The sequence below is a fragment of the Tyto alba genome, unplaced genomic scaffold (assembly GCF_018691265.1).
Source record: "Tyto alba isolate M040663 unplaced genomic scaffold, T.alba_DEE_v4.0 Super-Scaffold_20, whole genome shotgun sequence".
Classification (NCBI taxonomy): domain Eukaryota; kingdom Metazoa; phylum Chordata; class Aves; order Strigiformes; family Tytonidae; genus Tyto; species Tyto alba.
In genome coordinates, this window is record NW_024881283.1 from 3,436,260 (window position 1) to 3,451,602 (window position 15,343).

At 40.0% G+C, this 15,343-nt stretch overlaps 1 protein-coding gene and 1 non-coding gene across 3 annotated transcripts in view; both read right to left on the reverse strand.

The window, feature by feature from the left end:
* The window catches only part of PPP1R8 (protein phosphatase 1 regulatory subunit 8), a 29,306-nt gene continuing 13,963 nt past the window's right edge, over positions 1-15,343 (reverse strand). Inside the window, exons 2-7 of one of the 2 annotated variants that reach the window (XM_042793859.1) lie at positions 13,627-13,687; positions 7,055-7,208; positions 6,192-6,412; positions 4,791-4,935; positions 3,703-3,767; positions 1-2,710 (exon numbers count right to left, since the gene is read on the reverse strand). In XM_042793859.1, coding sequence (XP_042649793.1) covers positions 2,357-2,710; positions 3,703-3,767; positions 4,791-4,935; positions 6,192-6,412; positions 7,055-7,208; positions 13,627-13,687 — 1,000 coding nt within the window. In that variant the 3' untranslated portion in view covers positions 1-2,356. The remainder of the gene's footprint in view (positions 2,711-3,702; positions 3,768-4,790; positions 4,936-6,191; positions 6,413-7,054; positions 7,209-13,626; positions 13,688-15,343) is intronic. The other variant, XM_042793860.1, reaches the window with a different exon arrangement.
* On the reverse strand, positions 10,621-10,786 carry LOC116963350. Its single transcript, XR_004408101.1, has one exon.

Genomic DNA, 15,343 nt, shown 5'->3' on the forward strand with positions numbered 1-15,343 from the left:
TGGCAAAATCTGCATTTAATTTTCAACATAGTAAAGGTTACAGGTAAAAAGCTCAACAGAAAGTGTGAAAAGGCCTATTACATATTACACAAGTGTACAAACATCTGTACAAAGCTCCTAGATGTTATACTGTCCCCTCCTGTACTGGCCAGCTATGGACACAAAGCTCTAAAATAATGAGAGCTTGTTCAAACCCAGGGAGGAGAAGAGCTTTAAAAAACAATAAACAGGAAAAATTCCCTTTTCAAGAAAAATCTTGCAAAGAGCCACTTGCAAAAAACCAAACCAAACCAAAAAAATCCCCCACCTCCCAAAACAACCCCAACCCGACACAAAAAAAAAGGAAGAAAACCTGTTGAACTTTTACTTGCCCTAACTAGTCTTACCCTAAAGAGTTGCCTTCATAAAGCAGACTGGTTGGAAAAAGAAAATTCTACATACCAGAAAGAAGTAAGACTAAAAATAAAGGGAGAAAGATTTTAAGAGTCAGCATGGAGTGTTTGGAAGCAGAATGCTGGAGGACTGAATCATATTCAATAGCAACTAAACATAGAGCAGCACAACTGTATCATGGAGAAGGTACTGTACTCATCCATATAATAGTTTGAGCTAGATAAGATGGTTCAGGGAGGAGAACAAATCAGTCTCTAAAGCCATTGCTCTTGTGAATGAGGCAGCTACTAGCTCATTTTTACCTCAATAACATGATAGGAGCAATCACTCTGCAGATGCAGAAGTCACACTGATTTTGGAGCATCTGTCCAAAGCAGGTCTAGTGCATACAGCACATCAGATGCACTATACCACAGCGATGCTCCAGCAACCATCAGATTTGTGCACTACAACACAGCACAGATCCAGCAACACTTAGCCAGGTGGCTACAGTACTGTACACAACTAACAACTGGGTATACCACAGTCATTTTAGTGTGTATTTCCTGAAGAAATTCCCCAAACAACATATGGATGTGCTACTGCTGAACCGCATTACAGAATGCAAAAAAATCCAGAGTAAAGGTAAGAAAAGCAGAGCTCTGGCCTTACCTTGTATAAAGTAAAGACACGGTGTCTGAATACATGTGGATCAGATTTTGAAATCTAAACCAGATGATTTGAAGGGTTAGAGCAACAATCCAAATCAAGCGTCTTATTTTATTCAATGGGAAAAAGTGATGAAGGAGTAAAAAAATGTAATATTATGAAACCAACTTGTGCACTGCTTTATTCTATTGAGAATTAATATTCTAGCTGTAAGTAGCACTCAATTCTCACTGTTACTAGCAGCCAAAATAGTGTGCAGACTGTGGTTTTAGTTGTTAAACATGCAAGTCCTCTGACACTGCTGATGGCTGCTCATTTTTACGGCTGTCTTGTTGCATCTCACATGTACTCTAAGCTTACATTACATTTACAAATAAAACTGAAACTATTTAAGTTAAAAAGGCCACCAAGTTCAAAAGAGGCTCTTCTCCTTTGTGTTAACTCCTCCCAAGTTATCACAGAGCGAGTCAACACTAACTACTTTGCTGTTTATTGTTTGTACAGTGTAGATAGAGTCTATCTACCCGTCAAATGCTCCTAGGCTTGCCGTGCTTGTATGCTGCCGTTAGCACCAACACAAGCTCAGACCCATCCGCGTGTGCGCCCCTTTATCCACCCACACAGCACTCCATCGTACACTACTGGACCACAGCTAAGGAAACCCACCTATTTCTTGTCCATCTCAACTCCACATTCTCATGAACTAATGGGATGCTGTAGTGTTTTAGGTGGAAATTAAAACAAGCTGTAGCCAAACCAAGAAAAAAAAAAAAAAAAAAAAAAAGATAATGCCCTACATTGCTGGGGTTTCGAAAATGTAAAAAAATAAAAGCTGACCTATATTTTGCAAGTTTTAGAACTCATACCAATAGGATTTCTGAAAGGCTTGGCCCCACAAACATTTACTTCTGATATGGCTGACCTGCTGTGATCAGGACCAGCGGGAACAACATTAGTTATAGTAAGCATGACACCTAAATACATGAATTTGCAGGGTCATGCCATAAATGATAATTAAATTGTATGACTCTGCCCCTTCAACTTATGGATCAAAATTCAGAGTAAAGACCTCTGGGGACCGTAATGGCTAAGAAAAGGATGCCAGATATTTTGGTTCAAAAGGAGATGGGAGCTGTATTTTTTTTTTTTTTAAACAGACATATAAAAACATTTGAAGACAGATCTTTAAAGGATATTTCACTTCTCCAATCTTGGTATTACATCTGGTTAGGACACTGAAATTTTAAAAAGACGATACTGCACATAAACAGTTTCTGGAGTTTGTAACTCCCACCCTCCCTCAACAAAACCCAACTCAGATCAGCAGGGAAGGGGTTGGCTTCTTGCCCGGCCATGCCTCCTTTGCGTATTTCTTCTTCTTGGGTTCATTCACAGCTTCAGGATTAAAGACAGCAGGGTTTGGAGCTGGGTTCATGGTAACTGTTGAGGGCACAACAGGAGTCAAGTCCACATCTGGGGCAAGATTGGGGTAGGGCATTGGCAGACCACCAATGAGTGCTGTCCCATGGACGCCATGTGATTGGGAACCTGCCTCATTGTGAGTTGGAGGTAAACCACCATATAATCCTCCACTGTAGGGAAAGTTTTGCATACGTCGTGATGCAGAATCATCTGTGGTCAATGAGCCTGGATTCTCCAACCGTTTTTTCTGTAGATGGAAGTATTTAAAGAATTACTCAAAATACCTGAAACAAGCAAACTATTTAAACTGGATGCCAATGCCACTTTCCCCAAAAAGACACCTAGACCAGCCACATATAAAGTGGTTACAGACCATGTCCCAACCTTTGTCTCAGAAGATTTCTTCTGAGTTTCCTTGAAAACCTCTTAATAATAAACTCTTCAAGGTGCACAATGCAGAAAGGGGTGACAGAAGTTGAAGCTCAGGTTTAACTTAGACCAGGTCTGAGCACCTCGTTACCTCCTGTACATGCTTGCCAGTTTGGGCTTGTCCTGAATGCAAGACTGAGTAGGTCTTTAGTCAGACCTCCCTTCCCCACACAGTAAGAAACTGCAGATTCTAGATCACTTGTGTGATTTTGTCTAGCTCCTGATCACTTGAATCTTCTGCAGTCTGGGGTTTATGTAGAATTATCCTTTTCCACATACATTATTTAGTGTATACAAGTGATAAGTGAAATTGCTATTACACTGTTGCTTAGCTACCCTGAAGTTTTGCAAATGTTTCCTACTCCTAGCATATTAAAATTAAATATAGCACTGGCAACACACGCATCTTGGAGTCTAACCCTGCTAGTTCTAGTAGACAACCTTATGAAATCTTTAGCACTTTGAGTATTTAAACAAACAACCTCTCATTTTTACTTTCTATTTTCCACACTTGCCACAGTTTTAATTGATTCCTAGAACTACCATACTGAATTTCTGGAAAGTATTTCTTGTTGGGAGGAAAAAAACATTGCGATTGATCCTATGTGTTATTACAGAAAAAAGCTGAAGCTGGATTTGAAGGGAAATGGCCAGATTTCCAAAAAAAAAGAAAACTGTGAAACATGAACACGACTTGTGCTTAATGGTAAAACACTTTCCAGCATAGAAAAGTATGCTTCTAAGGTGTAATTCATGAAGTGAGTTCATCAATGTAACGTATTAATTAGAAAGATGGGAGTTACTCTGTACCTTAACAGGGACTACTGCTGTCTGCACCATGTTCCTGAAACGCCCAACAGATGGGTCCACATCCTCTGTAAAGGCAAGAACAGTGAAGTCTTTGGTAAGAATATAGGAAAACATAGTACCTCTGTCAGGTAAAGGAATCTATATGAAGAATTGGTACACAGGCCTTCTCTTCTCAAAGCCAGTGCTCTAACAGCTCTCAGTAAGCACAAGCATGCCCAAATAGAGGAGCTAAGGGGACACCTAGTGGCTTTGTCTCAAGGTGGGCTCATCAGATATTCTGGTAAGAAAGGCTTCCACTCAGCTGGGGAACGGGAAGAGATGGATGGGCAGTTTGCACTGATCAGACAGGCTGGAGTTCTGGGCTGAGAGCTGCTGCTAACAAGACACTGCATGTGCTCAAAGGCACAACAGCTAGTCCCAAAAGTCCCTGGGGGACCTTGAAGGAGGAGCAGAAGAATTCAATATAGAGTCTCTGAAAGTCTGAAAAAAATTTATTTTTTCTATACTGTGAATGACTGCTGTTTACATTAGGATGTTCTCAGCACTAAATTTCATAACCTCATAAATCAAAATCATTATTCTGGGCGGTATACACTGCCAAATTAAACTAGCTCCGGACTATATTTTAAAACGCATGCTCATTAATAAGCTACTCTTATTAATAGGAATATTATCCAAATAAAATATCATTAATAAGATTGCCATTAATATAAAACAGTTAAGGGAGAAAAATTACTAATTAGGAATTGGACACATCTTCAGAAGCACCTTTTTGAATGAGGATGACTTGTTTCAGATATGCAGACAAGTAGCAAAAAACCTCTGAGTTTGAGACAGATATCCATTAGGCAACAGGTAAGGAAAGCATTAAGGGACAGAAGAAAAACAAACAAGTTCACCTCCCATTTAGATTCTAAAGAGAGAGACTTAACTGAGACATCAGACAGCATCTCTGCAATAGCACATCCCAAATATTGACTGCCAAATCTCTGTTCTCCTTATCCATACACAGCCATGAAGAATCCCTATGAGAATACTGGAAAGAGGGCCTTAGGGGCATCAGCTAAAGATTATAACAAACTACTTACCCGGATTGATGATTTCATCATCATCACTGAATGTCACTCTGGAGTTCTTCCGTTTTCTCTTTGGTCTCTGAATATCCAAGTTACCTTCCTCAATGGTTAGTGTGGAAATTCTTTTGTTGTGGGCTGTATTAAACTCTGTCAGGTTCTAATAACAAATTTGGAGACAAAACAGTTTAAGCAACTAGTGTATGAAGTCTGATTTAATCACGTGAGTGTGCATATCAAAAGACCACAGCACATTGTTTAGCTTCAGCTTTAGACCCCTAGGGAGAAAGAGTGCTCCAGTGATGTAACAAGTCACCCAGAGAGCTTGTGGAGTCTCTGCCTGCAGAGATATTCAAAACCTGACCAAGCATGATCCTGGGCAACCTGCGCAAGCTTGAGCAGGGCGACTGGACTGCATGACCCTGAGAGATCCCTTCCAACCTCAACAATCCTGTGAATGCCACATATACTGTTTTCTCCCTCTTCACTAGCTAACTGTAGGAAACAGGGCAGCATTCACTGCTACCTGGCAACAGTGTGGGAAATCACCTCTGACCTGGGGTAATGTTAGTTGGAGAACACATACTCCCTGGCAAGCCTTTGCAAGAAGACCATTGGGATAGTAGGATTATTGGGTGTCATGGTTTGAACCTGGCTGGCAGCCAAACATCATGCAGCCTCTCACGCTCCCCTGCTCAGGGGATAAGGAGGGAATTGGAGGGGTAAAGGGAGACCTGTAGGTTGAGATGAAAAGTTTAATAATTGAAATAAAATAAAACAGTAACAATAATAGAAAGTACAAACAAGTCATGCACAGTGTGATTGCTCACCACCTGCTGACTGATACCCAACCTGTTCCTGGCCAGCGATCCCAAAAAAAAAAGATCCTGAAACTGCAATCCCAGAAGCGAGGGAAAACCCCCTCCTTCCTGGCCACCCCTCCTTTATATACTGAGCATGACGTTACATGATATGGAATATTTCATTGGCCAGTTTGGGTCTGGTGCTCTGGCTGCACTCCATCTCAGCTTCTTGTGTGCCCGGGCACAGGCAAGACATGGGAAGTTGGAGAGTCCTTGATGTCTTAGCAACAGCTGAAAATATCAGTGTATTATCAACATCCTTTTCATATCAAACCCCACACGGAATCCAAAGCACAGCACTATTCTAGCTACTGAGAAGAAAAATTATCTCTTCCAGTCAAAACTAAGACTATATGTCACTGATTGTGGGAAGGAACATGATCACTGGCTTATCATGGCAGAACAAGATGGTTTATGCATATCTGCCAGCAGAAGACACCTCAGACTATCTTTGAGGCCAAGAAATTAAGAACCTGAACCTAAGGAAGCAAGCGGGGAATGCTATCCGTTTAGCTGGAAATGCCATCTAGGTACAATATACCATCGTACTTACGTCAAGTTCTGTCTCCTCCTCTGGCAGGCCCAGCAAGCCCTTGAGCTCTTCATCTTCACTGCCCATTTTCTCATCTCCTTTAACGGCTGACGGCAGTGTCTGAGGCTTCTCTCGCAGAGTATATGCCCGGGTAGAAGCGCCAAATGAAACCGTGGAGTCAATGGGTATCTGTTGGGGTTTATGAGGTTCCAAACGGATATGACCCAAGAATGTGCCATGTGCTGAGAACATTAAAATGCAAAATAGTCTGTTAGTCATCAGCTTGGGCTTACAGTATTCAAGTTCAAGTCTTGAGAAGTTCAGAAACTCTATGTGGTTGCTCCAAGATACAAGTCACTGAGGTACTGCTTAAAACATTAGCAATGTACATTTTACCTACCATCTCACGAACTAAGATAACACACATCAGGAGTCCTCAAAAAGTCATGGAAATAAACGATAAACACCATTCACTTTCTGGATTCTTGTAGGTCCCCACGTACCATGTCTGGAATCATCCCCTCAGTGGAAAAAACAGTAGTCAGGTTTTAGATCTTGGGAAATCACCCTCAGAAGAGAAAGCTTCATTAAAACCGTGAAGGGAAGGCCAAGTTACTACCCTCCTCTCCCTTAGCCTCATTTAGCCATCATCTAGAAATGCTGTTTTAAACACCAAGTGAAGCACATGTAAGCTGACTGGAGTAAATACACCTTTGCTCCTAACCCTTGCCAATCTTTCACTAGGATGCTAATTCAAATTACAGTCATCTATCCACACAGTGCAAACAACAACAACAGAACAATGGAAAAAGTGTTTCAGATTCAGAAATATTTAAGCACCTGAAATATCGTACTTCTATGTGGTTAAATGTCACACTACTTACTGCTGTTTAGATCTATGAGGAAAACCCTCTTGAGATGTTTGTGATAGACCAAGGCAGCATGGACCCGAGAGCAAGACTGGTGGTCAATGGTAAAATCGCACAGATCAGGATTTCTCCCAAAGAGATAGTATTTCTTCTCATCAATGATGAGTTTCTGAGGTAGAATATCAAACAGAGAAGCATATTAGACTCCTATAATATTTTGGATCTTCCTGAAATAAATCAAGAACATGAATAAACAAAGCAAGTTCAAAACAAAAGCATCAACAACTAATCAATATTTCAGGATTATCTAACACTGTTAAATACAGAAACTCAAATCTTTTCTTTGTAAAATCAGAACAGCTGAATATGGAAGAGTCCCAGTTATTCCCTTCTTTAACAGCCAATACAGGACAGCCTGGGAAGGACACTAATTCTTCAAAGCATGAGACTGTCTCGTACAAGAGAGATACCTCTTACATCTGCTCCCAGTGATTTTTACACATCCCTCAAGGCAGATGACCTTGGGCCTTGCCTAAGCCAGGAATCTGTGCTAAATGATCTTCAGTCTGATACAGAACATCAAAATTATATTTCTGTATAGAAATGGACATATATGAGACTTCAGATCTTTATTATAAAGATGTAAAACTTTACTGAGTATGTACTGTGATATGAATCTGTATTAGTCTATTCAAGTAAACCATTAATTTTAGGCATTTCTTCTTAATTCATCCTAGTTCTCATCTCTTCTTCAAACAAGATCTTACATACTCTAATATCAGTAACACAAACCACCTCTGAAAAGCAAAGGAACATACTGACACAGTCCTACAGTGTACACAGCATATTTCTATTAACAATGTTGTTGAAAGGAACTCCTTGTGCTTAAATGTACCCAAGCAGTGCAGCCTTCTTTCTCACCATATTCCAAGATCTTAATCTAACCTGTGTTTTCTTGCTTCCAGCTGCACAATTCAAAGGCTGTCAGTGCATTACAGATTTGTTAACAGACGGCTCCTCCTGCTATTCGAAACATTTACCAAAGCCCACACACAACGTTTCAAGAGCATGATCAAGGGAATGCTGATGATACATTTTCATCAGAAAAAAAACAGATCTTAGTTCAGGAAGGCACTGCTTTCATAAGATGGTCTGAGATGAATTAACAGTTTGCCTGCTAGAGCATGAGGGTCTCTCGCCTCTCCCTCCTTCCATTCCCAGCTATACAATTTTCTCCTCAATTGCACTGCCACACATCTGAGCAAAGTTTTCAGCCTGCAAAGCACTTTTTGCAGCATTAGTCTTCTACTACTCTAGTGGACTGAATCAGTCTGCCTTCAGTCAGATGCACATCGCAGTTGGCTCTAGAGAAGTAATGGATTATATGCACTAGGGCTGTGTGATGAGGAAGGATCTCCCTTTCTGGCAGCAGCATTCACATCAAGCAGTTGTTTGCTCCTCAGTTTTGCCAGCTGTATAAACCACACGCTCAGCTAGAAACAGCCAATGTATCACACTAGTCACAGGTACTTGGTTTGTTTTTTTTTTTTTTTTTTTTTTCTTTTTTTTTGAGCTATCAGAAAACTGATGCAATGAGTATCTAGACAGTTACTTATTCTGTGGCACTACCAAGTCACACAAAAAATAAGGAGACAGCTTGGAATAAGACATAGTATTTATATTCCTCTGCCTTATCTACAAGCATAAAAATCACATGGGCCTAATTTTCTACTACAAATCACCTTGAAAATTTACATTTATTTACCTGCCCACCAATTATGAACTTTAAGGCTTTTGGTACTGCTTCATTCAGATGTTGCTTCCCCACTGATTTTTTCCATTTTTTTCCCCCTAGATGTGTTCTATATTTTCTAGGTTGGATTTCTCATTGTTTAGCAGTTCTCATAATCTGGTATTCAGTAATAAGCATTTAATTTATTTCTGCATGTTTATTCTCTCTTTTAGGTCACTAGAAGAATTAATTGAACAACTCAACTCCATAGTAGTATACACCATGACAACTTTACAGTTAATTGGTCCCTTATGTAATAATCTGCTAATGTCTTATTCCCAACTAACTCAAGGTATACATTTTAAGCATGATTTCATTAGAGTAAATGCTTTGTGAAATCTACTGACTTGCATATTTTGGCCTGCTTTCTTAAAATAACAATATTTTGGCGGTCAAGCTGTGTGTGTATTAATTAGCTCCTGACATCCACTACTAAACCAAGTAACTTCTCAACCAGCTGGCTGATTTCAACCAGCAATACAAAATATTAAATTTCAAGAAGTTCTGTGAAAACAAACAGCTAAATAGAATGATAATTTCATCAGTACTCTCAGTGATACATAGGCTGGCAGAAAATCCACAAGAGCATCGATACTTAAACTAAAAAAAAAAATAAAAAAAAATCTTTGTGAGTCCATGTCTCATTCGTTAAGACAGGAATCACAGCTTTATTAGCAATTCACCTTCAAGTACGTTATCTGGTGACAAACAGGATGCAAATGCAAAATGCAAGTGATTTTCCTCCAGTTGGGACATTTAAAACATTCAGGTGTCTCCTCTGAATCTATTTGTGTCTGGTGAGGAATAGCATACCTCAAAGCCTCAGTGTAGTTTAGGTAAAAAAACCTAGAAATCAGTATACTGAAACAGTCTACTGGATTCTGCTCTCACCTGTCTAGTCTATTATCACTTCCTGTCTTTATTACAAATGCTGGTTTTCATAAGACCCTCCACTCAGAACTAAGCAGAAAGTATAAGCCACTAATAAAGACCTTAAATTAGTACATGGTTTCCTCAGTCCTTTCTGGTTGACTATTATTTAACTTTTTTTCTTTTTTTAATTCCACCTGTAAACAGATCAATCTCCTCCCTGTACACTCTCCATGCTAGCATACTTTTGTTATGCTTTTCCCTGCAAGCTTTAGTCAACAACAATCGTTCCATTAGTCTCACTGATATTTTCCCTTAAGATTATAGTTGTTTCATCCATATATTGACCTATGAATACCATAGTGTTTGTTACAATACATCTTTTCAGAAATGCTGGTTAGGTTTTCTGGGGATCCAACTTCACAGCAATGGATTTATGTCCAATATTATGTTGTATCTTAATCATTCAATTCAGTGCTCTGAGTCTTCCCAAATTCAATACCTTTGTATTAATGAATTCTATGATTCCACTTTGTAAGAAAGATGAGCACTAATTTTTCCTTTTATTCTTGTGCATTTGAAGAAACTCCCACAACTCTGACAGAAACAAGTGGATCTTTGGAAACTGATTCATTACTCCAAGTTTCAGTGCTCAGCCTCACAAGCCGTTATCTTACAATTTCAAGTACCATAAAAATTGGTCAAGCAATTTCTCATTCTTGTCCACAACTGAAACCAAAAGAAGTGTCCCTAAGTCTTAATTTGCACCTGTGACGTGCAAAACAATGTAATTCTCACTTGACAACATTTCAAGAGATTTTCCAAAAGACACAAATTCATAAATTAGATATATTGCAACAAATCATCAACAGAGAAAATAATTTTATTGCTTTTACTTCAAGATAATGTTTCCAAAATTTTCTGTGCCTCTGAGTTATAACCCAGTGTCATCCTTTATACACTGAGCTTAAACACTTCATGGCTTGTTTTAATGTTGCACTTTTCAGACCCAGCAATCACAAGGTGTACCTCAGACCTCTGCACAAGACCTGGGATACAGATGGCTCGGTTAGTATCAAGTGCTTGATAATTCACAAGATTTAAGAATGTTCTTTCCTGGTTAATGCTGTCTACCATAAAAGACAAAACCTGAAAAATTGTCACATGTACCAAACAGAAAAACAGATGGATCACACTCAAATGCTGTTAAGTTGTTGCACAGTTCGCATACATACACAGTGTACATTGTTTCACGTAACTACCACAGCCTAGAGGACTTGTCATCCCCTACATACAGTGTGCACAGCCACAAAGCACCCATAGAAGCAGACGTGAATGCTACATGAAACAGTTGGCTAGAACTTCCCTACCAAGCCAGCTCTTCTGATTCTTACTTCAGCAAACTGAAGTATGACAGCAAGCCAGACCTCTGTGCTACACACACAGGTGCCTGCACCTGGTCACCGCTTGCCACAGCATTCCACACACGTATTACACACTGAATTGCAGGCAAGCTGCATCTCACTGATCTCAGTAACACCGGTAGCCAACATCAAATATTCAGGAGGTAAAACACAAACTCTACAGTCATTCCATAACCTCTGTGTGATCACATCCTCTATTGAACCTCGGAGTACTTGGATAGCAGACTAGCAATAGCTGTCAACAGTACTCTGCATGGCAGCAAAAAGAACCTCTTTTAGGTTATCAAGAGAGTTGATGGTAGGAAGAGAAAATCAGGATGCTTGTACCACCCACTTTCCCAATGCAGACAGACCCCAGGTTTACAAAGACAACTTGGACCTCTGGGAGGTCCAAAGCTTTGGGGAGCACAGCCTCAGAGCCTGACGCCACCAGGACAGTATTGCTGTCAATTTGTCAACACCAGATTTGCTTACCCACTGCCAAAACCAACGGTGCATCCTCAACTTCCATATAGCATTTTGTGGCTTTTTTTTCTGTCTTGACTATGACTCCCATGATAGACATTTGCCTAGCGCCTGATGATTAATTCAGCAGAGAGCTCCATATAAACTCTTTCATCCTAAAGCTCTCTCTCCACACTCAAAAATCCAAAAGAAACATGACAAGAAAAAACTCATCTTAAAGAGTAACTCTCCTAGGCTGCACTACTTTTGGCCACCTGCCACATACCAAAAAACCCAAAGTCACTCCCATTTGGCTTTTCTTGCTGAATTTCATCACATGGCCTGTAAGAAATACTGGAAAACTCAGTGCCAAGTACAGTCCTGACCCCACATGCTACTTCTAGGAGGGCAGTGAGAAGGCTGAGCTTAACCGTAGTCCTACTACAGCTCTCTGACCTCTGAAAACTATTCTGAACATGTAACAGTACCACGAGAAGCAGAATACATGGTCCACAGTTTGAAGACAAACACAATGCAAAAGGTTTGAAAGCTATAGGGCCTAGAAAGAGCCAATGAAGTATAGCTCCAACGTAGTCTGAGTAGCTGGTATGAAGCAACTCTGCCACATCTTGTGTCAACTAATGAGCTACTTTGAAGATGCAGTAAATGTGTGTTAGTATCTAATTCCTTTAAAATTAAGGCTGAGCAAAGATCTCTTAAGTCAAGCCTGGCTTTGCCAATTTTCTGTGTCTTTAAATCTAGAGTAAGAGCACTCTCTGAAAACAGTTTCTAAAACCAATGGTAAAGGACTATATAAAGATAAGCCTCATTTTACTGGTTTCTGGCCTGGGAAAACACGAGTATATTTGTGAGATACCTATTTGTGACATCTCTATCTGCTTTCCTATGCAAAGCGTATTCTGGTAACTTAAACAAATTCTAAACAGTGTATGTCTCCTGATAGACACCAGAAGGAACACAATACCATCTGATGCTCCTGTGGTAGAATACATTAAAAAACAGACAAGATCTTAAGCTACCTAAATCTTTATTGATGTAAAACTGAGTTCTTAATTTTCCAAGTTTTGGTTCGGAAAAGTTGGCTCAAGTTTGCAAACTTTTGCTGCCCAGAAACATTTCTCTGTTTCAGTCAATTGCAAGTTAGGAGCCTCTCCACAGCTAAAGTACATTCGCTGACTTGGGTCCTCTCTGGCAACCATGTTAAGAAGCCTTTTTTTTTTTTTCTTTTTACTTACTACTTTAGTGTGATGTAAGTCAAAATATTAAGTAGAGAATGAGGTGGTGTATATCAGACAAATTCTTTTGCTGTAATAAAAATAACTCATTGTATCTGTGCTATGTACAACACTGTTCACAGATCCAGATCATGGGATGAAAAATCATACTGTATTTCATAATGTAGGACAGGGCAACAATCCCATAAAACACAGGATGCCTAGATAACCCTACTGCAGCACAAAATAAAAAATAAGAATCTCAAACAAGCTGTACGAAGTGAAGAGTTTTTACTCTTTAGTATCTGAGATTCCTTTTCCCATGTTATTTGAGCTTCTTCTCCTGAAGTTTCTAAGACAAGGTGCCATCTGGCTGCAGTCTGATACCTCCTATATAAGTGCTTTGTAGGAAACAAAATGTCAACTTTAGTCCAAAATTAAGTTGGGAAGATAAAAGGCACTTCAAAGTATCGAGTTTCCCTTACAATCATTTTAATTTTTTTCTCTCTTACTAGGACAGGTTTAATGTTCAGGAATCAATGTGTCATTGTTTGCTAGCTGAGCACTGCAGTTTTGCATCTCTTCAAGCAGTGCATCTAATCGGAAGATAACTGAGGGAAGAGCTGTATAGTATGAGATGGCCTTAGAGTACAGGCAAGGGAAAATTCACTTCCTTCTGAAATTTCAAAACAAACTGATTTGAAAATAGTATAAGAGAGAAATTAAATAGTTATGCATAAATGTGAAAAATGCTGGGAAACGTTCCACTGCTAGTGCCTATGTATATGATACACCAAACACATATAAAACCTATTTTCATACCTCAATGAGTTTGTCCCCTTTGACTACATCCAGATGTAAGCCAGGTGGCGGTTTCCCTGCCCTGGAAAATAAAGAAAAGGAAAATATAGTATCAAAATATTTAATAAAAAGTTTATTAGTGTTAGAGTTAATACTCTATTAGAGCTACAGACCTAACCTACACAAATGTAAGCAGAATTAGTTTGGGGAAAACATGAAAATACTGTAATTTTCTTTTCCTCCCTGCAGATTCCTTCTGACAAGACATAAAACATGATTTTTTTACAATAAGAGCTAAGCTAACAGGATATGAGGTATTTCAAGCTTTACTCCTCCAAGTGAAAAATAGCTAATTTATAAGATGAATAGAGCAGCTTCTAAAAGAACATGATATGAGGCCAGGAAAAGGCTAAAACTAGAGAAGGGGATAGGCTGGGACTGTTTGCTTGGGGCCTGCTCAAGGGCTCTGTTTTTTCATGTTACCTTCAGAACAGTAGTTCTCTCTCCTTAGCTGATGAGAGGAACAGAAACTTCTACCATCCTTCCCCTCTAGGACTGCTAATGGCAAAAAACCCGAAGGGGGCTCCACACACACCTGTAATATTATAAAAATGTTGGCCAATAGCTAGTGTTCCTGCACACTCACCCTACAGCCAAACTTTCCTACCAACACAGGTAACATGGAAGAGACTACAGGGATCCCTACCCTACAACCGTACAATCCTCCTCCACCAAAGTCTCAAACAACAGCTGGGCTCCTCCATCCCTGCTCACTTCATGTGAAGCAGATTCACCAGTAGGACAGTATTATTCCCACTTGGACAAAGGGAACACAGAGGTACATGGGACTTGGCAATGCACAGCAAAACAATGTTAATATGCAGGAGAACCCATGAGGATTAGCAGCATCAAAAACATATTTGGTATTTACAGTTCTCAAGAGCAGGACACCACTGTGGTATGAACACGTTGCCCTTCACTACAAAGGATTTTTGGCTGTTGACAGCAAATGATCTTTTTCTGCTCAGATGCTCTAAAAATCTGCATCTCTAGTACTTCTTCACTGATAATAGCACTGCTGCTTGTCTCTAAGGTTGGACCAACTTTCTAGGCAATAGCTGGGACCCAGTTCTCAGCTGCACTGCTGCCCTTCTGAAGAACAACTGCAGATTTGATCACATTGCCATTTACTGCACAGAGCAAGCCAAGAGAACAGTGACAATGGATAGCGACATTCTCAGCATGGCTGGTGAAGAAAGAGAGGTCACTGGCAACTGAAGTTGTTTGAGGGGGTTAAATATAGATGTTCACATTTCTGGGACATGCCTTACAATTTGAAGGTTTCTTCTGTGCCCCCAGGTCATCTGGTTACTACACATATGCTCTCCTAGATAACTTCATACAAGAACACAGTCCTCTATTATTTCTACTTCATTTCTGTCATGGTTTGAGCTCAGAGGGCAACTGAGCACCACATAGCCGCTCACTCCACCCTTTCCCCCCAGCACTGAGAAGGGGAAAATAAGCTAGGCTTGGGATTCAAGGAAGGACAGGGAGGGATAGATCACCCATTACGGTCATAGGTAAAAGGCAGACTCGTTAGGGGAAGAAAAAAAGAACATAGATTTATTACAGACACTAACAACAACACTTAACAGAGTAGGACAGCGAGAAGCATTGCCACATCTTGAGAACACCTTCCCCCCACCCCTCCCTTCTTCCTGGGCTCAGCTCTGCT